General features: G+C 49.5%; 2 protein-coding genes, 2 non-coding genes and 1 pseudogene across 4 annotated transcripts; 3 read left to right on the top strand and 2 right to left on the bottom strand.

Moving 5' to 3' along the window:
• Positions 1–234: 234 nt before the first annotated feature.
• Positions 235–8861, bottom strand: LOC126028685 (leukocyte immunoglobulin-like receptor subfamily B member 1). The gene is made up of 7 exons (XM_049787620.1): positions 8717–8861; positions 8336–8632; positions 7879–8151; positions 7362–7667; positions 6553–6690; positions 6305–6357; positions 235–372 (listed from the first exon to the last, which is right to left on the bottom strand). The coding sequence occupies exons 1-7, from the start codon at positions 8859–8861 to the stop codon at positions 235–237; spliced, it is 1350 nt and encodes a 449-aa protein (XP_049643577.1).
• On the top strand, positions 930–1032 carry LOC126029235 (U6 spliceosomal RNA). The gene has a single exon (XR_007502878.1). It is a non-coding gene; the product is annotated as a U6 spliceosomal RNA (small nuclear RNA).
• A 994-nt stretch (positions 8862–9855) lies between the features above and the next one.
• LOC126028686 (leukocyte immunoglobulin-like receptor subfamily A member 6) lies at positions 9856–16218 on the bottom strand. Its single transcript, XM_049787621.1, has 11 exons — positions 16200–16218; positions 15798–15859; positions 15496–15607; positions 15373–15408; positions 14937–15221; positions 14681–14827; positions 14521–14574; positions 14062–14358; positions 13655–13849; positions 12737–12862; positions 9856–9914 (listed from the first exon to the last, which is right to left on the bottom strand). The coding sequence occupies exons 1-11, from the start codon at positions 16216–16218 to the stop codon at positions 9856–9858; spliced, it is 1392 nt and encodes a 463-aa protein (XP_049643578.1).
• Positions 16219–20459: 4241 nt separating this feature from the next.
• Positions 20460–27179, top strand: LOC126028062 (40S ribosomal protein S9-like; annotated as a pseudogene).
• On the top strand, positions 24689–24795 carry LOC126029021 (U6 spliceosomal RNA). The gene has a single exon (XR_007502682.1). It is a non-coding gene; the product is annotated as a U6 spliceosomal RNA (small nuclear RNA).
• Positions 27180–27433: the final 254 nt, after the last annotated feature.

Genomic DNA, 27433 nt, shown 5'->3' on the forward strand with positions numbered 1-27433 from the left:
AGCTTCCTAGGGCCCTCAGAGTTAGCTGTGAAATCTGCAGTTGGATTCAGCTGCCAAATACCAAAGATCTGCAATTTGTTAGCCGGCTGTGGAAGCAGTTTTAATGTAGCAGTCCCCGTCATATATGAAAATATAGTTCTCAGTTTCGGGGGTGTTTGTCCTGTCATTGCCTTTGGAACCTGAGCAGTGTGAAGGTCCATGGACTTTTGCTCCCCCAACCCCTCTGTTCCTGTCCTAGTGAATGGCCAGGGATGCGTAGACACTGTGGTTTTTGGGGAGCTCTTCTGGTGAGGAAGCGACTGTTGTCTCCCTACTGAGGGTAAGGTGGTTCAGCTGGGCATAGGTCACATCCTGGGGGTCTTTAGGTGCAGCCTGGAACAGAGGGAGGGATAGTGGTATGTGGCTGGCATGGGACAAAGCCGGGAGCCTCTACCCATTGGTTTAGCTTTTGTATCAGCCCCTCTACCCATCTGCTAGTTTTGTGCCAACCTTTAGCTTGATAGAGGGGGGGAAGTGCTTACTTGCTGCCTGAGCCTTGCATGGTTCACCTGGGCATATGTCACTTCCTGGGTTTCTTCATGGTTTATATACATCTGTAGAAAATACATGGAGATGAATAATAAACAACCCAACTCCCAAATATTGATTTTCTAGACTTGCTAATGTAATGATTTACTGGAAAACTTTCAGTTGAACCAGAGAGAGAGAGAGCAAAAATTAAGTAGCTTTCCTTGCATGGGCTGACCCACTATGATCCCTAGCACCATGTAGGATCACCTGAGCAGTGCCAGGAGTGACCTGAGCATCCTAGGGTGTTGGAGGAGTCCAATTCCCCTCCAAATACAGCAAACAAAAAATTCTTTTAAATTATTTTAAGTGTTTGTGTGGATAGATTAAGAAAAAGCACAATTTTTAAAAAGAGGAAAGGTGTGCTCACTTCAGGAGCAGACATAGTAAAATTGGAATGATTAGAGATTAGCATGGCCCCTGCGCAAGGATGGCATGCAAATTCATAAAGCGTTCCATATTTTTTGCAATGAATAAAAAAAAAAAAAAGAGGAAAAGTAACAAGCCACAGGAAGAAATTACTATGTCATGCAAAATCAAACACAAGGGGCTGGAGTGGTGATGCAAGTGGTAAGGCATTTGCCTTGCACATGCTAACCTAGGAAGTACCGTGGTTTGATCCCCAGCATCCCATAAGGTCCCCCAAGCCAGGAGTGACTCCTGAGGGTCACCAGGTATGGCCCAAAAACCAAAACCAAAACAAACCAAAACAAAAAAAATACCACCCTCCCCCTCCCCATAAAAAACCAAAAACACAAACTCTTACAGTCATATATAAATCCAGGAACTAGAGGAAAAAGAAGCCTCTTGAAATTGTCCTAAGAACAAGCACCTAGGAATCAATACATGAGTCCAACTTTCAATTAAGAGACATAGGAGGGCCCCGAGAGATAGCACAACGGTGTTTGCCTTGCAACCAGCCGATCGAGGACCAAAGGTGGTTGGTTCAAATCCCGGTGTCCCATATGGTCCCCCGTGCCTGCCAGGAGCTATTTCTGAGTGGATAGCCAGGAGTAACCCCTGAGCACCGCCGGGTGTGGCCCAAAAACCAAAAAAAAAAAAAAAAAAAAAGAGAGACATAGGAGCATTAGCACAGCGGCAGGGCATTTGCCTTACATGGAGCTGACCCAGGACGGAACTGGGTTTGGGTCCTGGTATTCCATAGCGTCCACTGAGCCTGCCAGGATCGATTTTTGGGCACAGAGCCAGGAGGAACCCTTGAGCTCCACCTGGTGTGACCGCAAGAAAAAGAAGAAAAGGGGCTGGGAAGGTGGCGCTGGAGATAAGGTGTCTGCCTTGTAAGCGCTACCAAGGAACGGACCGCGGTTCGATCCCCCGGCATCCCATATGGTCCCCCCAAGCCAGGGGCGATTTCTGAGCACATAGCCAGGAGTAAACCCTGAGCGTCAAACGGGTGTGGCCCAAAAACAAAAAACAAAACAAAACAAAAAAAAAAAAAAGAAGAAAAAGACCAGACTGGCCTGGAAGAATTCCAGCTGCCCTACACTAAGCGTTTGGGCAATCTAGAATAAACTGACATTATTAGAAACACTCTGCTAAGAGTGAATCAGAAAGAAACAGAACATGATTCTATCAATCAGAACAGACTGGTCTCAGATGAGGAAATTGGCATCCACAAAATTTTCCCCCAGAACAAGGATTGAGGACTGGGCCGCTGAAAAATCACTTCACTATGATTCTGACTACCTCCGAGGACCTAATGTTCCATGCTTCCTCCAAACTGGAGAGGAAGGGAAACAAGTATAACATGCTTTGAGGTCAGCAGTTACTAAGAGCAAAACCAGGCCAGGAAAAGGAGAAAAACTTAGAGGAAGAACTAACCATAGGGCCCGGAGAGATAGCACAGCGGCGTTTGCCTTGCAAACGGCCAATCCAGGACCAAAGGTGGTTGGTTCGAATCCCGGTCTCCCATATGGTCCCCCGTGCCTGCCAGGAGCTATTTCTGAGCAGACAGCCAGGAGTAACTCCTGAGCAATGCCGGGTGTGACCCAAAAACGAAAAAAAAAAAAAAAAGAACTAACCATAAAAATCAGGCAAGAAATAGAAGTTAAAACATTCATATTGGCAAAGAGGAAGGCACCATACAAATGCTGTTTGCAGAAAACAAGCTAAAGGGGCTGACACAGCGCCTAGAGCACTTGACTTGTGCACTGGCCTATGTTTGATCCCTGAGCAAAACCAAACCAAACAAGAAGCACCAAGAGGGGCTGGAGCGATAGCATAGCGGTAAACCATTTGCCTTGCAAATGTCAACATCCTTGCCAACACAGGATGGACCCCGGTTTGAATCCGGGCATCCCAAATGGACCCTGGGCCTGCCAGGAGTGACTTATGAGAATAGAGTCAGGAGTAACCCCTAAACACCACTGGGTGTGGCCGAAAAACCAAAGAAAAGAAACAAAAAGAAAAAAGAAAACCCATGAAGATGAGAGAGAGAAAGAATAGCCAATACAAATGGCTGCAAAGTCAGTACATAGACACCTGCTATATTCCTAAGGAACTAGAGGAAAAAGAATCCCTTTGCAACTGTCAGAACAAGCACCTAGGAATCAATACTGGAGCCAATTAAGTTCCTATTAAGAGAGATAGAAGAGGGGCCGGGCGGTGGTGCTAAAGGTAAGGTGCCTGCCTTGCCTGCGCTAGCCTTGGACGGACCGCGGTTCGATATCCCGGTGTCCCATATGGTCCCCCAAGCCAGGAGCGACTTCTGAGCGCATAGCCAGGAGTAACCCCTGAGCGTCACCGGGTGTGGCCCAAAAACCAAAAAAAAAAAAAAAAAGAGAGAGAGAGATAGAAGAGGACAGAATCTCTGGAAAGATTTGCATCTGCCCTGCACTGAGCATTATCCAGAGCCAGTGCAATTTCTATTCAAACAGCAAATCTTGGGGCTGCAGAGAGATAGCACAGGGGCAGGTAGCTTGCCTTGCATTTGCTAACCCAGGACAAACATGGGTTTGATCCCTGGCGTCCCCATATGATCCTCCGAGCCTGCAAGGGGTGATTTCTGAGCACAGAGTCAGGAGTAACCCCTGAGTGCCGCCTGGTGTGGCCCAAACCAAAAACTAAAACAAAACAACAGAAAACTGCAACTGGGTCAATTCTGGGCATCCAATATGGTTACCCGAGTCTTCCAGGAGGGATTTCTGAGTATTTCTGAGCCAGCAATACCACGAGTGTGGCTCCAAAACAAAAACAAAATCAACCAAAAAACTACAAATCTCAGGCGTCAAGAACACAGGTTAAATGCTCCTATTTCTATTCCTGCTTCTCTCCTCTCTCTCTCTCTCTCTCTCTCTCTCTCTCTCTCTCTCTCTCTCTCTCTCTCTCTGTCTCTCTCTGTCTCTCTCTGTCTCTCTCTGTCTCTCTGTCTCTCTCTCTCTCTCTGTTTTTGGACCACTCTTGGCTCTGTGCTCAGGGACCATATTGAATGCCAGGATTCAAACCTACTACTGTTATCACATCCTCCATTCTTCCTGTAACCTTACCTGCTAAGAAGACCTGCCCATTTCTAGGAGGGGTCTTTGGTGGGTAACAAAAAGTTTGGCCTGAGGGGATTGGAGAGGGTTCAGCAAGAGAGATGGAGGAAAGAGCAGGGCAAGCTGAAGAGAGCATGCTTACATAGGTTTAAGATTGTAGGCCACACATGTGGTGGCTAGGGACTTGAATAAAGTTGATATCTCCTGGAACCTGTCTGGACCATTTTCCTCGCTGCTATCCTGAACCTGCAGAGACCTGCCTGTGGGAGAGTGCAGGTTGGGGACACGTATCCTGGGCTGGAAGAGGAAGGTCCCTCCATCACCATCCACCACCATCCAGCCCTATTCAAGGGCTGTTATTTACAACTACTACTCTCATACTCTCATGTGGGGCCATAAATCTCCCAATCTAAAAATCTGAGAAGACGGGCAGGGAAGATTGTGGAGGATATGCCTGGGTTGCAGGGAGGGAGAGAGAAAAGGAAAGGAAAGGAGAGGAGAGAAGCGGGAGGAAGGGGAGGGGAGAGGAGAGGAGAGAGAAGAGAAAAGAAGAGAAAGATCTCGAATTTGAGATCCATGAAAGGATCCTGAGGGAGCCACTGTGAAGTAAAATGAGCTTTTTCCAATCCTGCATGTGTTCGCTTGTGTATGAAAGTTCAAGACAAGCAAAGAGCCCTAGGCTCACATTGAACAGGGAGATGGCTTCGGGGGCTAGTGTTGCCTGTCATGAGAAACCTAAGTTTGAGCCCCAGCTCATGGGCTGCAGCATATGCATAGATCGTAGAAAGCCCAGGTCAATCCCTAGTCCTCTGAGCACCGAGTGGCTACAGGGAGACAAACAAAACAAAAACTTCAAAACAAAATTTGGGCCCGAGCCATAGTACAGCAGGAAGAATGCTTGCTTTGCATGCATCCCTTATGGTCCCCTGAACACCGCCAGGAGTCATCACTGAGCACAGAACAAGGAGTTAGCCCTGAGCATCAATGGGTGTGACCCCAAATCAAACCAAACCAAACCAAACCAAACCCCCAAAAGCTCCTTAGACTGCAAGAGCCAGTGATGTTTCCCAGAGAAAAGGAGAAAAGGAAAAAGGAAGGGAAATGCAATGGGGAAGTTAAGGGAGGGGGAAGAAGAGACCATTTCAAAATGCTGAGTCCTGATTCTTAGAACAGGATGTCCATCTATGTAATAGCACAAGCCCGTGTTACATCACTTAAAATTTCCCACGAAGGGTCTGCAGCAACAGCACAGCGGGAGGGCGTTTGCCTTGCATGCAGCTGAACTGGGATGGACCTGGATTCGATTCCCAGCTTCCCATATGGTTCCCTAAAGTTGCCAGGAGCCATTTCTGAGCCAGGAGTTAGCCCTGATCACCACCAGGTGTGGCCTCCAAAACAAAAACAAAGCAAAACCAAAAGTTCCCATGGGCCCAGAGAGAGTTCAGCAGGGAGGGCTCTTGTCTTAGACACAGTTGAGCAGAGTTTGATCCCCTGCATCCCATATACCCTCCGAGCCCTGCCAGGACTGATCCTTGAGTGCAGAGCTTGAAGTGAGTTCAGAGCACTCAGAGCACTGCCAGCTGTGATCCTAAAACGAACCGAAAAAGATTTTTTCCCACTGGGGCCAAGAAAACAGTGCATTGATGAAGGGAGAAGGCACTTGCCCTGCACGTAGCTGACCAAGGTTTGAGGCTCTCCAGGACTGGAGCACAGAAAAGGAGTAACCCTCAGCACTTTCTGGTGTGGCCCCCAAACAAAGTTGATGTGAAAGTGTGTGCATTTGTGTGATTTGGGGTGTGAGTGTTTTTTTGTTTGTTTATTTGTTTGTTTTTGGGCCACACCCAGTGACAGTCGGGGGCTACTCCTGGCTATGCGCTCAGAAATTGCTCCTGGCTTGGGGGCCATATGGGATGCCAGGGATCGAACCAAGGTTCGTCCTGGCTCAGCCACATGCAAGGCAAGCCCCCTACCACTTGAGCAGCCGATGAGTCCCTAGGTGTGTTACTGAGTGTAATTCTGAGAGTGAGTGAGTGTAAAAGATGAGCTCTGGGACTTGGAGGATAGTGGACCCTGGGGAAATTCACTGAGTCACGTGCCCTGACACCCAGCGGCACCCCAGGAGGCAGGAGGGGGCTCAGGCTGCGTCTCTCAGTCCTGATCCTGAGATCTGACAGCCGGAGTTGTGGGAAGGGAGGGAACCCTGGGTAGAACTGGGCAGACCAGGGCCAGCACAGGCTCACCTGGGGGCTCATCCATGTCCCTTCCTCAGACTGTGTGTGGGTGACAGCGGCATCTGCGGGGAGAGGAGCAGGAACGTGTCCTGGTGGGTCTCCTGTGATGTCTCTAGCTGGCAGCCCTGCCCTGCTCTAGGCCCCCGGGGTCCCTGTACCCCCAGCCATCCTTCCCCCAAAAGTTGTCACTTGGACCATCTTTTTGGATGGGGCTGGGGCTCCGGGCAGGGACCCTAGGTGGCCTCCCCCCAACTCACTCGACTTCTGGTGTGCAGCTTGTCGGTAGCGGTGGCGAAAGAAAAGAAGGAGGAGAAGGAGGAGGAGGCCGAGCAGGGCGCCGGACAATCCGAAGAGCAGGGTTAGGGAGTCCAGTTTACCTGGGCCTAGAGTCACCCCTGAACACAGGACATGTGGCTGGCTGAGTCACACTCAAGAAGCAGAGCAGGCTGCAGCCACTGCCCTGCTCTTGCAGCCTCAGAAGCTCCTACCTGAAAACTCTCAGCGCCCAGGTCCCCTCAGGTGGGAGGCCAGAGTCTCATTCCCCTTTCTGGCCCAGGGCCCCTCTACAGAGGACCCGCACCCCCACACTTTCTCAGAGGGTCTGTAGGCACATGGGAGTTGGAGGGGCCAGGCTCCACTTGGGGAAGGGACAGGAGGAGGACAGTGATGGGGACACAGAAGAAAAGGGAGGGCCGGGATGGTGGCAACCACACCATCCGCAGCCAGTTGGGCTGGTCCGTCTCCAAGCTGTGGCCTCCTTGTCCCAGGAGGTGAAGGGGAGGGAGGATGTGCTGAGACACCTCTCCCCCAGCCTTCTCCTAGGACCCACCCTCCTGCCTACCAGCAAAACCGGGGTCAGGCCTTGGTGGCTGCTGCTGGAGTTTTCTGGGCTGGAGCCTGGGGGCACCTGGGTGCCTCTGGCTTGTTTTTCTTTGGGTCCGTGCTCCATCCTCCCTCTGTGCACCGGGCACCCTGGTTCCCCTTGAGCCCCTCCATCTCCCTGAATCCTTTCTCCTTCCCCCAGGAAACACCCCTTCTCCCTGACAGCCCAGCCTGGGAACCTCACCTGAGACCTGGAGCTGCAGAGGTTGGCTGGGTGGGGACAGCAGGTGGGGGGCGGAGCTGTTGGAGGTATAGCACCTGTAGGTGATGTTCTGGGCAGGGCCCAAGCCTCGGAGGGTGAAGTTGGCCTGAGAGGGGGCGGCTGGGTGGGGCAGGAGGCACTGCAGGGGTTCGGCGGCTGAGCCCTCTTGGGCCAGGTAGAAGGTGTCGGCGCTGTCAGCTGAGCGACACAGCAGCGTGATGTCCCCTCCCGCGGGCACATGCGGCTCGGGCAGTGCCTGGAGCTCGGGGCTGCTGCCCGTCCCTGTCCCTGCGGGGGTTGCGGGGCGAGGAGGTGGCTGTTCAGGCTACCTGTGCTCACACTTAGAGAAGTCACTCGAATGGGGTTCGGGGTCCATGTGAGCTGGGCTGGGGTGGGGACTGGCCTGATCTGAGTGGGTGCCCAGGCTCCCCTGTGCCCTCCTGTCCTGGCCTCTCCCCCTCTCAGCACCTGTTCCCTCTGCCCACGGACGACCCCTCACCTGCCACCAGGATGTCCAGGGGCTCACTTGGCTCCGACCAAAGGAAGTCGAGGCCTTGTCCCCCGAAGCAGCGGTACCGACCCCCATGGAAGGCGCTCACAGGGCCCAGGGGGAAGTCGGGGCTCGGCTGCCCATGAAGGTCGTGTGGGGGTGCGTCACCCTTGGTCAGAGCAAAGATGCTGAACTTCTGGGAGTGGCACCGCAGGGTCACCTTGTCCCCAGACTGCACCAGGGGGCCAGGCTGCGCCGACAGGGATGGAGGGTCGAACACACCTGGGGATGGGGGAGCATCCTGGGTAGCAGAGAGGGGACACACCAAGTGGCCCATGGGGCTCAGCGTGGACAGCAGCCATTCCTATTGCATGTACCCCAGGATGCAGATCCCACATTGAGCCCCGTGTGATCACAGCACATCTCGGGGTGCTGGTCTGGGCCCAAACAAGAGGGGAGTTCCTACCTGTGACCTGGAGGTGCAGAGGGGCGCTGGGCAGAGACCACGAGAGGGGCTGGGATGAAGCAGAAAGGTAGCAAGTATAGTTGCCTCCATGAGAGGCATTCACGGGGCCCAGGGAGAAGTTCGCTTGCCACCTCCCCTGAGAAAATCGGGGCTCCAGGTGTCGAGGCTCAGAGTCCCCCTCCTTCAGCAGGTGGAAGGTGCCAGTCTTGTTCATGGTGCTGCAGGACAGGGACACGTTTCCCCCTGATGCCACCACAGGGTTCGGGTGGGCCTCGAGCAAGGGTGAGGAGGACATTCCTGGGAGGGAGCAGCTGTATTAGGGGCTACTCGCAGCAGCCACCCCCCCATGTGGATTGGGGCCTCTGCTCCCCTCCCTCTTACCGGTCAACACCAGGGTCAGGTTGTCGCTGTGCTGTTCGGGGTGGTGGGCGCTGCTGTACGAGCATTGGTACTGCCCTGCCTTGTGCACGTTCATGTTTGGGAGGAGAACATAGGCCTGGCCGCTGTGGGCCGAGGACTTCTCCATGTACTCCCATTCGGAATCATTCAATTTATACAGACGGAACTCGGATGCCTCCGGGGGTCCCCGGCACCAAATGGTCACTGAGCTCCCATTGGGGACCCGGGGGCTTGGCTCAGCCCAGATGGAGGGTTTTGGGTGTATCCCTGGGAAGGATCAGGCCTGAGTGTCAGATTCTTCTTCCCTCAAGACCCCCACTAGGCCCCCCACAGACCCACGTATTCCCCACTCCCTTGGGTGAGGAAGGGGCTATGGGGTAACTCACCTGTTTGCACCTGATACCTGGAACCCCTGCACAGCCCTGAAAGAACCACTTGTGAGCACCCCTCCCAGGGGAGCCCCAGGTTGGTCTGAGTGAGTCTGGGGTCCAAAGGGGTCTGAAAAGCAGACCTGCCCCTGAGCTCTGAGTCTGTGGTGTCAGAGGTTGAGGCCAGGAGTGGGGAAATCCTCCCCGAGACTCACCAAGGCAGAGAAGGGCAGTGAGAAACAGGGTTGAGGTGCCGGCTGCCATAAGTCTGGGGTGCTGGGTCAGTATGTCCACAAAGCCCCTGCCTTGGGAGTGCCTGGCCAGGGGCCAGTTCTGTGTCCTGTGACCTGGCCGCTTCCTCCTCTTTGGCCTCAGGAAGTGAAGAGTCTACTGGGGTTGGCTCTGTGACCCTGAGGATGGGCCAGGAAACAGCTGCTGGGGACTGCTCGGACCAGTGGCTCCCCCAGCCTCTGTGCTGCCTCTTTTTGCACCGAACCTCAGTCCAGAGAGTCACTGGTCCCAGACAGGACTAGGTGTGGATGCGTGGGAAAAGGAACCTCAGACCAGGCTGGGGGCTCCTTGTAGATGCTGCGACCGCCACTTCCCTTTTCTGGGCTCTGATGCAAATGTCTTTTCTTCCTTGTCACTCTTGCTCAGCCACCAAGCACTCAGAAGCAGTGGCACATCCAGACATGGCACATCCAGACATGGGCCCAGGGCTGGGACCCTGGGCATGCCACAGTCTCTTGGGCCTCAAATAGCCCCAAGGCACACGTCCACCCTGGGTCTTGTCTGCTTGGGACTCCAAGAAGCTGCAGTGAAAATCAGGGCACCTGGTCCTGGTCCTGAGGGCCCTGTAGTGCTGGCAGACCCCCGAAACTATCCTGTGACAAAGCCAATCTGGGCCCCACAGCTAAGTACAGGGAACTTGGTTTTGGATTTTGACTTGGAAGCTATGGATAACTTCAGCAACCATATGGTTCTTCCACATAGCAATCTCAAGCTGTGTGTGGGGTCACATCCAGTAGGGCTCAAGGGTTATTCCTGGCTCAGAAATTGCTCCTGGGAGGAACAGGGCAGGATTCAAACCATCATCCACCCTGGTTGTGTCCAAGGCAAACACCATACTACAGTGCTATCTCTCTAGTCCTCTCTTTTCTTTTTCTCTCTAGTTTTTATTATAACCCTGCGATGGACCAGCGTGTTCATAATACAGTTATTTCAGGCATTCAATTTTCCACCACCAGTGTGGTCTTCTCTTTGCCAGTGCCGGATTTCCCACCTACCACCACATTTTGCCCTCTACCAGGCACAAAAAATTTTACTTCAGATGGTTTGTTCCAACATAAAGGCAAATGGAACGATCAACATTGAGATCAAAGAGGGTCAAATGGAAATGATTGTTCTCTCTCTCTGCATGTTGTTACTAACGTCAATATCTGAGGATTGGTACAAGTTGAGTTTGTGTGTCACCCCTGTTACTCTTTAGGCTGACTGTGCCTGGGAGATTACTGTACAATTTTTCAAACATATTTTCTGGTATCTTAATGGGCTGACACTACTATAAAATATTGAAGTGTCCAGGCTTTATAGATCTAAAATTTTGGTGGCTTCTTAAGTTTGATAAGGTGAAGTCACAGAGCTGGTTCATTTCTGTTGGAGGGTGAAGGGTGTGGCACTGGGCTGCTGTAGTTCATGCAGAAAAGGGGAATCTCTCCCCACCTTTCTGAGAAGGCCACATCGGGATCAATCCACACCTGATACCTGGGAAGAATCAATGCCATTATTTTCTTTCGGAACTTAGTAAAGGAGCCAGGCTGTTTTCTACTGGGCTGTTCTATTACTTCCGTTCTCTTCCCTTTTACCACCTTCACCTTTTCTTCCTTCATTCCTTCTGCCAGCTGTGCTTGTGGTTTATTCTTGGCTCTGTATTCAGAGATCACTGCTCTAGGGGTTTTGGAGATCATAATTCTGGGGATTGAACATGTGTTGGCTGTGTACAAGGAAAAGACCTACCCTCTCATCTTCCTAAGCCAATTTCATTCAGTAATGTATGCCCTGCTTCTTGTTCTCTGCCCCAGAGGCAGGCAAGGGGGAGGGTAGAAAGGAAACGGGGACATTGGTGACAGGAAATGGGCACTGTGAACGGGTGTTGTATATTGTATGGCTGAAACTCAATCATGGACCACTTGTAATTGTGAAAAAAAAAACTCAACTGTATCACAAACAGATTTGAAACCATGATATTTATATAAAGCAATTAGTTAAAATATATAAGTGACCAGAGGGATAATACAGTTTGCTTGTATGTGGCCAGGGTGTGATCCCCAGCACATGAAGAGTAAGCCTTGAACACCACCAGGCTTAGCCATCAAAATAAACAAACAACACAAAAACATATACATGTATATATAAACATATAAAACTATATAAAACTGCCTTGCTTCATATAACCAAAACAACAATAATAAGAAAATTAAGAAGAAAATGTCTCCTACTTCCAGAGAGGTAGCTGGTGTTTGAACCAGACTGTGTATGCAGGAACCCAGGGCCATTTTCTCCCCCAGCATAGCCCCCCTAACATCGAGAGTAAAGTCCAGAGCACAGATCTGAGGTAACCCCTGGTCACTGCTGGGCGTGGCCTCCAACCCTCTAAACAGATGTGAAGTGAAGAGATGCAATGTGGGAGACATCCACTGACAGTTTAGTAGCTCTTAAATGTCTGCATCAGCCTCCACTCAGGGGGCTTCCTGTGGCTCTCTCCCATAACTGCACTCGCCCCAAGTTGAAGCACACTCATGGGCCCGTGGCAGAGATGGAAGGAAGGCAGGTTGGTGGGAAGTTGGAAGAGACCAGTGCTGTGTGGACAATGTCTGTGTGTGTGAAATGTGAGACTGTGTGTGTGTTTCTGTACAAGTGTGATGTGAAACTGTGTCGGTGAGGATCCTCTGTGTGCCCTAAATTAGCTTTCCTCACACCATGGGTTTAGCCCCAACCCCAGGATTAACCCCTCCTTTGGGTTAGCTCTACTGATGATTAGCTCCTCTCCTTAGCCACGCCCCTGCATTTAGTTCCTTCGCTTGAATTTTCCCTACCTCACACCATGGAGTTAGCTTCACCCATGAGATTATTCCCATCTCACTCCATGATTTAGTCCCTCCCCTGATACTAGCTGCTCCTTAAATTAGCTCCCTCACACCATGGGTTACCCTGACCTGGGATTAGCTGCTCCTTTGGGTTAGCTCCACCTACATTATGGGTTAAGCTCCTCCCCTTAATTAGCCAAGCCTATGTCATGAGTTTATGACGGGCCTGGAGTTAGTCCTTCCCCATGAATTAGCCCCACCTCGCTCCATGGATTTAGTCCCACCCCTGGGATTAGCCCCATCACACACCATGGGATTAACCCTGCCAGTGCCAGTTCCTGTAGCTATGGGGAAAGAGTCCTTGGAGGCTTTCACACGTATGTGCTCAGGCATACTGTACAAGCGCTGTCCTGTCCTTGGTTGCCCAGAGTGTCCCATAAATTCTTACATGGCCTGGAATCCAGGCAAACCCCACAGCCTGGTGAGCTCTGAGGAATTATCTAGAATGTGAGCCTCCCTGTGGTTCTGAGTGAGGCACCCTGTCTTACTGCAGTAGGGCCTCTTGGAGGTTGCAACATCAACCACAGTTTGTGCAAGCTTCTCGGGCAGCCCCTGGGCCTCTGCTTCCAGAGCGCCTGCCAGCCCCAGATCCTCTCTGTTTCTTGCCAGGCCTCCTGTCCCATGTTTCAAGAGAGCAGTTCCTGTTACCTGGGACACATCCAGTGCCCTTGTATTGCTACCAGCTCCCTCACTATCCCCCAGGCCACAACCACCATATGTGGTTTCTCAATTCTGTCACCAGGGCCAAGGGATTGCCATTCTTGTTTCACTGTATTCCACAAGGGGTGACATCATTTGATATTTATGAGTGTCTTTGTGTCTTTGTGAGTGTGTTCATGTGTCCTTTTTTCTGAGTTATTTCACTTGTGACTCTTCTTTTTTTAAAAAAATATCTTTATTTAAATACTTTGATTACAAATATGATTTGGGTTTCAGTCATATAAAGAACACTCATTCTTATCACCAGTGTCCCAAATCTCCCTTCTCTCTTACCCCCTGCCTGTATTTGAGACAGAGTTTCTACTTCCCTCATTCATTCACATTGTTATGATAGTTATCAGTGTAGTTATTTTTCTAACTGCACTCACCACTCTTTGTGGTCAGCTTCATGTCATGAGCTGCACCTTCCAGCCCTTATCTCTTTTGTTTCTGAGAATTATTGAAAAAATGTCTTTCATTTTTCTTAAAACTCATAGATGAGTGAGACTATTCTGTGTCTATTTCTCTCCCTCTGACTTATTTCATTCAGAATAATAGATTCCATGTACATCCATGTATAGGAAAAAGTTGTGACTCTTCTGATTTCATCCAGGTTACATTGAACTATAGGACTTTAGTATTCCACTGCCTACATACACCACAACTTTTTTTTTTTTTTACCACACCCAGAAGTTTCCGGGGCTTACTTCTGGCTTTGCTTTCACCCCTGACTGAGGTCACAGGGTGGAAGGAGAATTCAGCCTTTGTTATCTCCCCTGTCTTATCCAGTTTGACACGCAGCACAGGATCGGCTGTCCCCTCCTTGGCCAGCAGGAAAGTGTTCCTCCTGCCACTGGACCGACACATCAGGGTCACATTGTCCCCTGGGTTCACTGGGGGTCCTGGGTCCATTGGGAGGGATGGAGTGTAGTGGAGCTGTTTTAGGCGAGGAAGGGGTGAGGGTCCCAGGTCAGAGTCAAGTCCCAGGGCCTCTCTCTAGGCCCCTCACTCTGGATTTTCATCCCTCCCTACAAGGGTCCCAAAAGCTTTATCCTACCATCACCCCAACAGGGTCTGATCAGAGCTGGGGTTTCTATAGAGTCATGACCCTCACCTGCCACTAGGATGTCCACGGGGTCACTGGGCTCCGACCATAGGGAGGTGAAGCCGGTTCTCCCAATGCAGCGATATCTGCCGCCATCGGAGGCGCTCACAGGACCCAGTGTGAAGTTGGCCTGAGAGAATCCAGCCTGGGAATGGTGGTCAGGGTGCTGGCGAACGGCATGACTTTCCTCCATGTACTGAGCAAAGGTGTCATAGGCGACCTTAGAGTGACACTGCAGGGTCGGGATCTGTCCTGGGCTCACAATCTGGCCCTTTGAGCTCAGCAGGGAGGGTCTTCTAGATGTACCTGCAGGGACAGGACAGCAGGTGACACTGTCCCCCAAGCCTCTGTGTCTGTGCTCCAGACTCCTATGATTCCTCACCCACCCTGCTCACATGGGCTTCTCTCTGAGCAGACCCCAAGAATCTGATAGAGCTGAAAATCTGGGTGGACCAGGATGAGCCTCACCTGAGACCAGGAGCTGCAGCGGGTCGCTGGGGAGAGACCACACCTGGGGTGTGTCTGAGAAAAGGTCTTAACGCTGGAAAGACCGACCACCTGCGGTCAGGGGTCACGGAGCACACTTTGATTAAGGCCTGGCGCCCCCCACTGGAGAGTCGTTGTTAGCCAAGTTTTCTGAGTGTCTCAAGGTCTCCCTCCGGAGTCAGGACGAATGTGTCAAATCCCAGCCATGAATCACACTGCAGGGTCACGGTCTCCCCTGAGGCCACAACAGGGCTCAGAAAGGCTGAGAGGGATGGTTTGCTGTGGAGGCCTAGGAGGGAACAGGGGTTCCAGGGTCACCCTCACACTTTGAGGGTGAATCTCTCTCTCTCTCTCTGTTGCCAGATGAGGGCAGCACCTGAGTCCCGGGTGAGTCTCACCTGTGACCACCAGCTCCAGGGGGTCACTGCTCTCTGACCAGCCTGCAGGGCTGACATAGGAACATTGGTAAGTCCCTGCATGTGATTCTGTGATGTAGAGGACAGAGAATTTGGCCTTGTCCCCCGGCTGCAGTGTTAAGTAAGTCTCCCAGGGTGGTGAGATTCCTGTTTTAACCAAATGGAACTGCTGGACCCCCACGTTCCCCTGACACCAGAGGGTCACAGGGCTATCCCTTAATACCACAGAGCTTGGCTCAGCCCAGAGGATGGGTCTGGGGACGGTCCCTGAAAGGAAGCAGAAACTGGTCACAGATATGTCCCAACTCTGACTGTCATGCCAGAACCCCCCATATCTTCCACCCACACCCCAAAATGTGGTTTCCTGTATCAGTTGTAGTCTCTGTCCTGTGGTCACTGAGACCTGGGTTACACTCACTTGCATTCACTAGGATCCTGATGTCCACACTCAACCCTGGAGGGAGAGACCATATGACACTGTTCTGAGTCCTGAGGGAGCCTCCTCCCAGGGACCCCAAGTCCAGTTTCCTCTGAAGCTTACCCAGACAGAGCAGGGCCAAGAGGGAGGTCATGGCGTCTCCTTCTGTCCTGTCCATGCGCTGGAGGGACTCGGTGCCCACAGGACAGACATGGGGTGTGTCAGTGGGCTGGTTCTGTTGATCACAGGGTGTCACATCAGAGCCTTAGAAAGGGGAACTGCCTCCCCGGAACCTGGCTTTGTTTGAGGGGAGAGGCTGAGATGCGACCTCCCTAAATTGCTGCTTCCAGGGCTCTGTATGGACCTTTTCTTCCCCTCACCCAGAGTATGCCCCTCCTCAACACTAGATTTTTCTGGGTCCTCACTCTGGACAGAGTCTCTGAGAGCAGCGTGTGCAGTTGAAAATCATGAGAACCCCTATGTGAACCTAGGTGTTGGGCAGAAATCCAGGGGATCCCCCCTTTACCCTCACTTCCTTTTTCCTCCCCAGTACCTCCCTGCATCCCCACTTGCAGGGCAGGACTTTGTCCCCATTCTTGTCATGGATCCTGCTCCATGTGGTGACCTCAAGAAGGCAGGGACATTGATTGGAAAGTTCCTGTGGCCCCACCATAGGGATGAACAGCTGTGACCCTTTCTGAGCCTCAGTTTCCCTGAGTGTCCTGGTGTCCTGGCACCTCTCCTGGCTGTGGTGTGACTGTGCAGAAGTTAGTTCCTGATCAGGAGTAGGAGTCAGTGGGGGACAGGAAGGAAACAGTTTGACTCACCTGGGGTGATGGTCCCCATGATACTGACCAACATCACTTACTGTGGGACCAACAGGAAGCTCGTATTCTCTAACAAAGCAAGACCAGAAACCCAGACTCCCCAGTACGAGCTCAAGTGGGATACAGAACCTGACTCAGGGTCGCACTTTGGGACCCACACTCAGAATTCCAGGAGAGGCCACACCCGGGGGGGTGCAGTAAAGGAACAAGTACCTTGTCCTTGTGTGTCTAGAGGACACCAAAAACACGACCTGCGTTTGTCCCTGACCCTGCCAGACTCACAGGCCCCACGGTCTCCCTCAGCCCCTCACAGTTGGGACCCTGCCTTGTTAGACACTGATGTGAACTTTGGACATGGGGTGGGAGCCCCCTAGTGGCCTAGACCATTATCGCTTCAGAGAGCCTGTGTGGGAGCAGAGGCTTCTAGAACAGTCCCAAGAGGGGTGTCTGGTTCTGACACAGGTTTACCAAGTCCTGGCAGTCTTTTCCTCATTTTCAGAAAGCGATTTAGCAGGAGAGTGAGGGCACTGAACTCCAGCCTCCACTTACCCTTATCCCCACACCCAAGTTTTCCCCTCCTGTCCTTAGAGCCTCGTAGCCAGACAGACTTTTTTATTTTTTATTCTTTTTTTTTTTTTTTTTTGTCACACTGGCAGTGCTCCTGAGTTATACCAGGCTCTGCACTCAGAAATTGCTCCTGGCAGACTCAGGGGACTATAGGAGATGCAGGGGATAAAACCCGGGTCCTTTCCAGATTGGTCACATGCAATCAAATGCCCTACTGCTCTGTTATCATTTCATTTCGAGTCCCACAGATAGCCTTGTCACAGAGTCCTGCTCTGTGAGGGGACCAGAGGAGATTTAGTCTATGAATGATGGGTCTGTCTGTTCCCATACATGCCCATCTCCCAGTTCGGAGCTCAATACCCACCTCTTGCTTCCTCAGGGGCAGTCCTTGCCAACAGAAAATAGTAACAAATGTTTTCCTTTCGGGCTGAGGCAGTTCTCTGAGGAGAGGATTGGCTGGGTTGACCCCACCAGGACTGACTCTGTCAGCAAGTTGGGACTCTGGAGGCAGAATTGAATTTTTCAGAGTAGGGAGGTGTCATACAATCACACCTCAGAGCAGAGCCAACTCTGAGGCTCAGCAAGGTTGGACAATGGGAAAGGACACCAGAACAGAGGGTTACTGCAAGCATTGTGGGGACCCTGGAAGATAGACCCTGACACTACCCATGTCAGGCTACATGTGCATGACTGAGGGGATCAGTTAGGATTCACTTTATTCCAACATGACCTGAGCATGAAGATTGTGTGACCCATCCCTATGGAGATTTATCTGTTGGAATATAAGCAAGTGCTCATAGTCAGTGATGCAGGAAAACCTGAGAAAGATCAGTGGGGATTTTGTGTATGAGAAACCTATGGGGGAGGCCATGATGAAGGATCTGGAATGTGGCCATTGAAGAATTGGTATTTCTGGCTCCCTCAGAGTCCCTAAGGCTCCTCAGACTCCCTAAGACTCCCTCAAGATCACTTAGGTTCCCTGAACTATCTTAGACTTCTCACATTTACACACAAGATACCAGAAACCAAGAACATGGGAACCCAATTGGACTTTGGTGTTTTACAAGTCTATAAAAGACAAAGTAGGCCAAATCCTTCAAACCACACTAAAGAAAGTGCATCAAAATATAGAATTTCACAAAATATAAAATTCCACAAAACATAGAGGCAATCAAGTGAAACATCCTCTGTAACAACAGAAAATTTAATGTGTTTAGGATCTTCTTTCTATAAGATTCAATTGAGGAACCATTTATAAAGTTTAAATTTTGAGGACAATTTGTCAGGTGCATAAAAGGGCTGGAAATATTGAGATTCCCAGAGAACAGGAGAGGAGGCCTGTGTTTACATGAGTTCCTGGAGGAAGGCAAAGGAAGATTTGTTTGAGCTAGATAACAGTAGAAAGAACCAGCAGTGTTGGCACTAGCTGGTTTTCATTTGTTTTTGGCAGTTTTCTTATTTTTTAAATTTTGTATTTGTTTATTTATGTTTGATTTGTTTTTGGCCAACAGTCAGTGATGCTCAGGGGTTACTCCTGGCTCTGCATTCAGAAGTTACTCCTGGCAATCTGAGGGACCATATGCGATGCCAGGAATTGAATCTGGTCCCTCCTGGTTTTGGCCTCATTCAAGGCAAACTCCCTAACACTGTGCTATCTCTCTGGCCCCAATTAGCCAGTTTTCATTTGGCCTATTTCCCGCTCTTGGGGGTGGGCTTTGTTTTCCTAATAAAAAGAATGCCTGGGAAACCTGGAGGAGAAGCTGCCATCTTGGCTCACCATTGCATTTGATGAAGTGGCTGGCTTGTGGGTATACAGCTTTTGGTGTGAGTTCCTGGCCTGTTACTTTTCCAATCGTGTGTGGTTTATTTGGTGCATTGGAATTGCAACCGGGTTTGTGTCTCTGGTCCTACCTGAATTGGAGGTATGGGAATCTCTTTTCCTCACTTGGGACTGTGGAACACTCAACCAACAATTTCACACAGGAAGTGCTCAGGTGTAGGAAAAGAGAACAATCCATATGCCTTAGCAGTTTTTTGTTAGTTTGTTTTGGGGACACACCAGGCAGCACTCAGTATTACTACTGGCTCTGTGCTCAGAAATCGCCCCTGGGAGGCTCATGGATCCATATGGGATGCTGGGATTTGTTACGTTAATCCCTTAGGATGGACTTGGATGGTGGATGGAGGCCTTTCTCTGCCATCCCAGGCCACGTGGCTCCGCAACCCCCATTCAGCTGGCGGGTCCCAGGTTTAGGTAAACGGCAGAATCAGACTCATCCAGAAACAGGCATCAGGAAGTATCAGTTTTATTCATACCCTATCCACCACATGTGTGGCCTATATCATAACCAATTAAGCATTCAGCCATTCTTAGCTAGCCCTGCGTCTTAACTCCTTTCAGCCATCTTCCCTTTGACCTCCATGCTGGCCAAAGACCAAAAGGGCCTAATCACCTGGGTAAAAGGCCTTATATAACCTTCCAAAACCACTCCCCGGAATGGGAGGGGTCTTGCAGGTAAGGTTACACGTAATATCCGGTCCCCAAGACCCCTCCCAAAAATGGGTGGGTCTCAGGTAGATACACCTAAATCTAGGTGGAGTCAAGGGATTCAAACCACCATTCATTTTGGATCAGCTGCATGCAAGGCAAATGCCCTACTGCCGTGTTATCTCTCCAGCCCCAACAATTTTTGGTTAATAAAAGAAACGACAACAGCTTGTGGGGTTACTGGTTTTGTCTGTCTCTGTCAATAAAATCTCACATGGTTTCTCAATGGATTTTATGAATTCAGCATGTCTGATTGATAGTGAAATGCGATCGTTTCACCTTCTAGGTGTGACGTTTTTCCATAGATAAAAGGCAAGGATGGAAGAGGAAGCGTGTCTTTTGTTCCTACTTCATGCAACTGTTAGCAGGGTGATCTGTAGACTGAAGTCAGGGTAAAGTGGGAACTTTTAAAGTGTTTTCTCCCTTTAAGTGTGCATTTAATTATTTTGCAGAGTGCCTTCTGGTTGAAACCCATCTCGTTAGTGTTCAGGGTTGGAACAGAGAGTTTGGATTTCAGAACAGCTGACCATGCAAAGAATACCAATATGAGAGAGAACCCCATTTGACAGCTGGAAGGATAGCATGGCGTAGGATGTTTGCCTTGCGTGCAGCTGATTCAAGACAAACAATAGTTTGAATCGCAGCATCCATTATGGTGACCCGTGCCTGCCAGGAGCAATTCCTGAACGCAAAGCTCAGGATATATATGTATATATATATATATATATATATATATATATATATTGATATATTGATATATATATTGAGAGAGAGAGAACTCCGCTTGCTCTCTTGAAGACCAATTGAGTTTGACTGCAATCTGCTGCATATTGTGGAGAAGTAAAAGTTCATGAGAGCCAGATTGTACACAGAAAATACTAGCACATGAGCCTGTGTAGGCCCATGTCTTCCTCGTAAACCCACCTTGGGCCTCGCTGTCCTGTTCAATGAGAGAGTTTCATAACCGGGGTGCACTTCCTCCTATGGGACTTGAGAAAATGTCTCCATGTATGTCAACAAAACAGAGACTAAAGTGGATACAGGAGGGAAATGGCGGACTGGCTAGTAATTGGGCAGATCTGGCCGAGGTTTTAGGGATGTTGCCGGCTAGAGGCTTTCTCAACAGTCAGACCAGCAGTGTCAACATGCCTGTGGCCTGCAGCTGGGTCTGTCGCAAGACTTACGCGACCCCGCGGAGGCCTTTTGAGAAATCTCGCCTCAACCAGGAGTTGAAGCTGATCATTGAGTGGCCCAGGGAGGGGCTGGTCCATCCATGTGGTGGTAAGGTCAGGTTTTCTCGGCTATTTTCAATTTGCCTTAGGCTCTCAGTAAGCTGAAGCCCCCCATGTTTGTGTAGACCCCAAGCCTGTTGCCCCTTACACTTTTTCTCATCCTTTGCAGGCAAATATGGGCTTCACAACAAGGGTGAGGTCTGAAGGGTCAAGTTCACTTTGGCAAAGATCCACAAGGCCTCCTGGGAGTTGCAAATGCTGGACGAGTAGGATCTGTGGCGTCTCTTCGAAGGTAGATGATGGAGAGGAGGACCATTTTTCTCCCTCCTGGGAGGTTTCCTAGAGTCCTAGGTGGTTGATGTACATGGCAGTGAGGGGTCGCCTTCTAATTTGCCATTATGATTATTATTATTATTGGGTTTTGGGCTGCACCCAGTTACTCCTGGATCTACGCTCAGAAATTACTCCAGGCTCAGGGGACTATCTGGGATGCTGGGTATTGAACCCAGGCCCCTCCTGGGTCAGCCACGTGCAAGGCAAATGTCTGATGGCTGCTCTATCGCTCTGGCCCCTAATTTGCCATTATTAAAAGAGATCATGGGGTTGAGAAAGTGCCAGATTGCTTTACCCCTTATGTGTGTTGATTTTCCTTACTCAGGACATAGAACTAAAGTTGACTGCTGGCTTGGAGGAGAACACAGTTAAATAGTCGAACCAGTCACTAGGGACTAGCACAGTTTGTGCTAACGCTAGCAATGTTGTATGATTTCTGGAATGTCTGCTGGGTCTACCAAGTATAGCAAAGTGTGCAGTTGTCTTAAAACGGGGGTGATCTGGGGCATTCCAGCAGAGGTTTTTAGATGTATTTGGGGGGATGGTCACACACTGTGGTGTTCTGAGGTTTCTCCTGGCTCTACGCTCAGAAATTCTCCTGACAGGCTTGGGGGAACATATGGGATGCTGGGGATCGAACCCCACATCCATCCTGGGTTAGCTGTGCCCTATCACTGTGCTAAAACTCCAGCCCCTCAGTGGAAATTTTTTGGGGGAGCCCACACCCAGCGCTGCTCAGGGCTTACTCCTGGCTCTGTGTTCAGAAATCGCTCCTGACAGGCTCAAAGGACCATATAGGATGCTGGGAGTCCTGTGCAATGCAAAAGCCCTACTGCTATGCTGTCACTCCAGCCCCTCAGGGGAGGTTTTTAGATGAAGTCTTGATGGGGGGGGGGGCTCCAGAACAAATATATACACAATATACTTGAGGATAAACAAAGACTGGAGTTCTAATCCATTAAAATCAGGAGAAGGAATTTTTATTCATCAAGGGAAACAGTGAAATTCAAGTGTGGCCAGATGGCAGTCAGGTGGCAGTGATGCCAGGCCAGGCCAAGACTGAGATGAGTGTCCAGGATCTTGCTTCCCAGAAAGAAGTGGAAGTTGACAGCTGTAGCTCTAACCCGGTTGGAGGCGTTCTAGTAAATGAAGCCAATTAACCTGAAACTGGAAGGTGAGTCTGAAGCTCTGTACTGGTACTGGCTCTTATCGATTGGCTGTTTCCATCTGGCCTTTCCTACAGTTGAATTCAAGCTCCTTGGAAGGTTCCTTGAATCTAAATTAAAGATTTGCCTGCACCGAGCAATGTAAGTTTCATTTTCTGCAATGGGGAAGGGTTTCATTACAGATTAAGATACCTGGAGGTTGCTTTCTTAGAATGTCTTTTTCTTAATGTTTTATACAGATTAAAATTTTGACTTTTTTAAACTACAAAATATCTGAGAAGAATCCAAATAAAGGGACTTCCTATGGCTTAATTTAGTGTGTTTTCTACAAACAACCAAGAGAACATTTATTTCAAAAGTAATTGCAATCTGTTCTTTGTCAATGATTGGAAGACGTTAATTTGAACAAAGATTAATTCAACACTTACTCTCAAAACAATAGTAACACCAAAATACCTTTTTTTGGTGGGGGCATGAGCAGGAGCTGTGCTTCTGGCTCTGCTCAAGGTTCGTTGAAAAATATATTAACTATTGAGTCCTGGATGGGTCTGGATGATGGTGAGATGGATGGAGGGTGAGGTCTTTCTCTGCCGGCCCAGTCCACACACCTGCAACCCCCTTCAACTGGGGGCCTCAGGGTGGCAGCGAGGAAGTGATTCACAGGCAGTCAGGTTTCAGGAGACATCAATTTATTATGGCCCTAACCACCATGTGTGTCTCCTAAATCTTTTAAAGCTTTTAAGCCAGCTCCATAAGTAGCCCTGCATTGAAATCTGTCTCTACCAGCCACCTCTCTTGCTGAATCCTCTCTCAATCCCCCTTCTGAATCTCCCTCTATCCTCCTGGTGAGAAAAACAGGAAGCCAAAAACCTTCCCAGATGTGGGGCAGTTCTGCCCCTCAAGGTGAGCAAAACAGGACATTGGGAGAGGGGAGTAACATCTGCCCCTCTCTTTAAAAAACACAAAGAGCATAGGTTATCCTTTGTTTACTTGGCTTCTGCCTTTGACCAAAAGCAGGAACCTTAATATTCCCAAATAATATTCACAAAATCTCAAAATTACAAAATACAAATCACAAAATCTGAAAATTAACATATCACCCTTTTCCAAAAACAACTTTCTTTTGCAAATTTTGAAAACAGGCTACTACATTAAAGCACACAATAAAACATCATGCAATTGGAAACTGTTGTGTATGTAAATATTTTGGGGGATTACTATGTTACTCACCCTAAACTGATTGGTGATTGTGCCCTACCCTAGGGTGTGACCTGGCATTCTGCCCCCACCCTAGGGTAGGACCTGATTCTGCTTTCACCATTGGTTGGTATCTGATCCCACCATTGGGTGGTACCTGACTCTGGAGTATAAAAAGAGAGGTCTGTGGAAGGCCGGGGCTTTTGGCTGGCTGGAACTGAATCTGAGTCTTTGGACTTCAGTTTTGTCCATCCGAATAAAGCAAATATCTCCATGAGCCTGACTGTCTGCGAGCTGTTTACCTGCCGTTTCACCTCAGAATCGTGGGCTAGACAGGGTGGCAGACGCGTGCTCCGAGCTGGAAGAAAAAGGCCTCATTCTCCATCCCACCATCAGTCAACCTCTTCAGGGGCTGACTTGCTACAGAAAGAATTATGGAAAACGATAAAGCACATGTAAATTAATAAGACAATGACTTAGATCAAGATATACACCTGAAGCAAAGTTAATGCAGTGGTTTTAAATCAAAATTTCAGTTGAGCTTCACTGTTCTTTATCTCCTTTTTAAATTTTCTATCCCACCACAAATTGTCCAAACGTAAATACACTGTGGACTCCCCCAATTTATCCTATCACTTAACATCAATTGTCCAGATTCTGGGCTTATTCCAGGCTGTTCACTTGGGAGGTTTTACTTCCATTGATTTCTGGGTCCTGCAGATGGGTTCAGGCAGGAGCTGCACGGTACCACTTGCCTGGTCTGGAGTTTCTCTGCAGCTGCAGCTTGCCGATGCTGCTGCCCAGGCTGAAAGCAACTAAGTTCATCTGAGTCCAAAGTCCGAAGTTTCAAATTCAAATCAGTGTCCAGGCTGAGATTTTTTTTTTTTTTTTTTTGGTTTTTGGGTCACACCCGGCACCGCTCAGGGGTTACTCCTGGCTCTACGCTCAGAAATCGCTCCTGGCAGGCTCGGGGGACCATATGGGACGCCGGGATTCCAACCGATGACCTTCTGCATGAAAGGCAAACTCCTTACCCTCCATGCTATCTCTCCGGCCCCCAGGCTGAGATTTTAACCCAGAGAAATCAGTCCTTTTTAATGAAGACTTTTTCCTGTTCCTTTTCTAATCATGGCTCTCCATCAATCTCTGAGAAGGCCAATCCTTGGAAAAAGGACTTTTTGCAGAAAAATCTCAGTTCTGGACCTCAAATGAGAGTAATCCAAGCTTTCACCTTCCCTCCTTCACTGGCCCTTCTGACACCAGAATGGGACTCTGCCATGTTTAGGAAAGGTTCCATGTGGTGGAACAGGCTTTTGGAATCACTCCAGCTCAAAAGAGCCAAAATAAAACACAAGATAAGGAATCTCACCATCATTGCATTCCTCTCGGTCCAGGATTCAAGTAAATGTTTGGGCACCAAAATGTTGAATTAAATATTAATTATATGTGCTTGCTTTGGCAGCACATATACTAAAATTGGAACGATACAGAGAAGATTAGCATGGCCCCTTCGCAAGGATGACATGCAAATTCATGAAGCATTTCATATTTTTTAAAAAATATTAATTATAAAATACTTGATGGTAGTGGAGGATGGTGAGATGGATGGATGGTGATGTCTTTCTCTGCTGTCCCAGCCACATGCCTTAAGGCCCCTCCAGCCGGCAGTCTCAGAAGATATCGAGGAAATGATTCATAGGCAGTCAGGTTCCAGGAGACATCAACTTTTTTAAGGCCTTGACAACCACCATGTGTGACTCCTAAGCTTTTGGAACATTTTAAGCCAGTTCCATAAGTAGCCCTGCATAAAAATTTGTCTCTACCAGTCACCTCTCTTGCTGAATCATCTCTCAATCTTTTTTCTGAATCTCCTTCTATGTAAATCTCCCAGATGTGGGCAGGTCTGACTCTCAAGGTGAGCAAAACAGAAAATTTGGGGAGAGGAGTAATAAAAGATTACCTATAGCAGATTTGGTATTTGGTATTTGGGTAAAGCAAGTATCATACTTAGTGCTATCACTTCACTTTAACTCCAATGTCAAACATTTAAAATCAACTACACTCTGAGTACACAATACAAAATGACAGCCAGCAAGTCTGTCCTTTAATATCTAGATCAGTTAACGTATCACTAAATTGAAAATTGTTTCAGATCTCTTCATTTTATTTTGGTGTTTATTTGGTGTGGAGACCATTCCTGGTGGACTCTCGGAATCATGTGGAATGCCAGCTATTGAACCTGAGTTGGCCACATACAAAGCAGGCAACCTCCCTGCTTGGCTATTTCTGAAATCTTTAGATTTGAGCTTTTTAGTGCATGGGAGGGGTTTGGGCCATACCTGGCAGGTCTCATACTTGGTTTACCCAGGGCTCCTCAAATGGTCTGCACAATCCCAGGTCTGCTGCATGCACTCCAAGTGCCCTACCTAGTGCACTATGGCCCTGGCTCTCAATACTGGTTTAGCCTAATGGGTCCCACAACTTGATTTGTGGCTGAGGGCAGAGTGTTAGGCCAGTGCTCCTCTTTGCAGGGAACACCCTGCTGCAGCAGCTGGTTTGTATCAGCATGCTGGACGAGGGCAAGATGAAGCTGGATTACATTTTGGTCCTCAAGATTGAGGATTTCCTGGAATGGCGCCTGCAGATATAGATCTTCAAGCTGGGCCTGGCCAAGTCCACCCACCATGCTCATGTTCTCATTCGCCAGTGCCACATCAGGTACTGGTCCTGTCCTTGGCTTCTTTCAGCTTCCCCAGCCATGCCCGCTCAGAGCCCAGCCTCACTAAGCAACTTCTTTTTCACGCAGCCCTTGGAGGTGAAAGGTTTGAGCTCTTGAGAGTGCAGGTTAACTGATTAAGCTGCTGTGGAGAGTTGGGGCACCATCACACCCACAATCCCCTGTAGCCCAGTGCAAGGGTCAATTCGGCCTGAGCCCTACACCTTACAAAAGCTCCTGCTGGCATGTGGGTAGTGGGACAGGTAAATCGCTCTCGATGTGCTAGTTTTAGTTAGTGGGGACCTTCCTTCCATTATGGGGACTGTGGCTCTGCGTGGGTCCTGCTGGTGATGTGTAGACCTCTTGTCACCCATTGAACACCAGGTCCCATTCGCTCTGCTGCTGTGCTGCGGTCTCAGCCAAGTGGGTCATGGTTGCCATTGGGCCTTTCCTGTGAACTGGGCCCTGATATTCAAAGCTGCAGTAGTGAGTGGAGCACTGCAAACTGAGTTCCTGCCTTTGCCCTTCACCAATACTGGGAATTAATGTGCAGGCAGTCTTGAGCCAATGTTGAGCTTATTTGGGCCAGCTTGATCTCAGTTGCTACTTCTGGAACGATGGACCTGTATGTCATTCTAGGTTGTCAGAATAAAAAAAAATATGGCCTCCAAAGTTTCATGGCCTCCAAAGTTTCATGGCCAGCACAACACTTGGTTTTAATTCTGTCTGTCCTCCCCTTTTGAAGTCTTTTTGGGCCACTAGTGTGGAACTCAGTGTTACTCATGGTTCTGCACTTAGAAATTACTCTTGGCTGGCTCAGTGGGACTATATGGGATCCTGGGGATCGAACCTGGGTTGGCTGAGTGCATGGCAAACGCCTTACCCTTCCCCCTGCACTATCACTGGCCCCTGTCCTTCCCTTCTCATGCCCTCAAGCCTTTCAGGCAGCAACAGCAGAGAATAAAGTGAGTGGGGCCTTGTGGGATCCTCATCTCTTCCCTGCTGTCCCCCCAGGGTCTGCAAGCAGATGGTGAACATTTCCTCCTTCATTGTCCACTTGGACTCTCAGAAGCACATCGACTTCTCGCTCCACTCCCCATACGGGGGTGGACGGCTGCACCGCATGAAGAGGAAGAATGCCAAGAAGGGCCAGGGAGGGGCTGGAGTTGGCGATGAAGAGGAGGAGGATTAAGCCCCCGTGCTCCAGCTTCCTGACCTGTGGGGATGTCTAGTTTTTCACCCCCAAAATAAAACAGATGAATACTTTTGAATTGTGTCTCCTGATGTTCATTTTCGCTGCTGGCACAGAACCACACTCCCTGCTTCACTGCCACAGGAAGGCACAAGCATCTGGACCATGCCAGTCGAAAGGAGGGTCATTTTGAGGCATAGGGAAGAGAGGGCATATTTTCTTGTGGAAGGAAAGGTGAGATGGGGGAAGAGTTGGGAGCATACCACAGAGATGATATCCTTTC

This window comes from Suncus etruscus, chromosome 14, assembly GCF_024139225.1.
Source record: "Suncus etruscus isolate mSunEtr1 chromosome 14, mSunEtr1.pri.cur, whole genome shotgun sequence".
Taxonomy (NCBI): domain Eukaryota; kingdom Metazoa; phylum Chordata; class Mammalia; order Eulipotyphla; family Soricidae; genus Suncus; species Suncus etruscus.

What these genes read in the sequence shown, in the direction of transcription:
- LOC126028685 (XM_049787620.1), bottom strand. Translation starts at nt 8,861, where the DNA reads ATGGAGAAGTCCTCGGCCCACAGCGGCCAGGCCTATGTTCTCCTCCCA. An exon ending in TCTGCAGCTCCAGGTCTCAG is followed by an intron (nt 6,691 to 7,361) that starts GTGAGGTTCCCA and finishes TCCTGTGTTCAG; the next exon opens with GGGTGACTCTAGGCCCAGGT. An exon ending in AGCTGCACACCAGAAGTCGA is followed by an intron (nt 6,358 to 6,552) that starts GTGAGTTGGGGG and finishes CTCTCCCCGCAG; the next exon opens with ATGCCGCTGTCACCCACACA.
- LOC126028686 (XM_049787621.1), bottom strand. An exon ending in CTTGGCCCTGCTCTGTCTGG is followed by an intron (nt 15,409 to 15,495) that starts GTAAGCTTCAGA and finishes CTCTCCCTCCAG; the next exon opens with GGTTGAGTGTGGACATCAGG. An exon ending in TGAGACACTCAGAAAACTTG is followed by an intron (nt 14,575 to 14,680) that starts GCTAACAACGAC and finishes ACCTTTTCTCAG; the next exon opens with ACACACCCCAGGTGTGGTCT.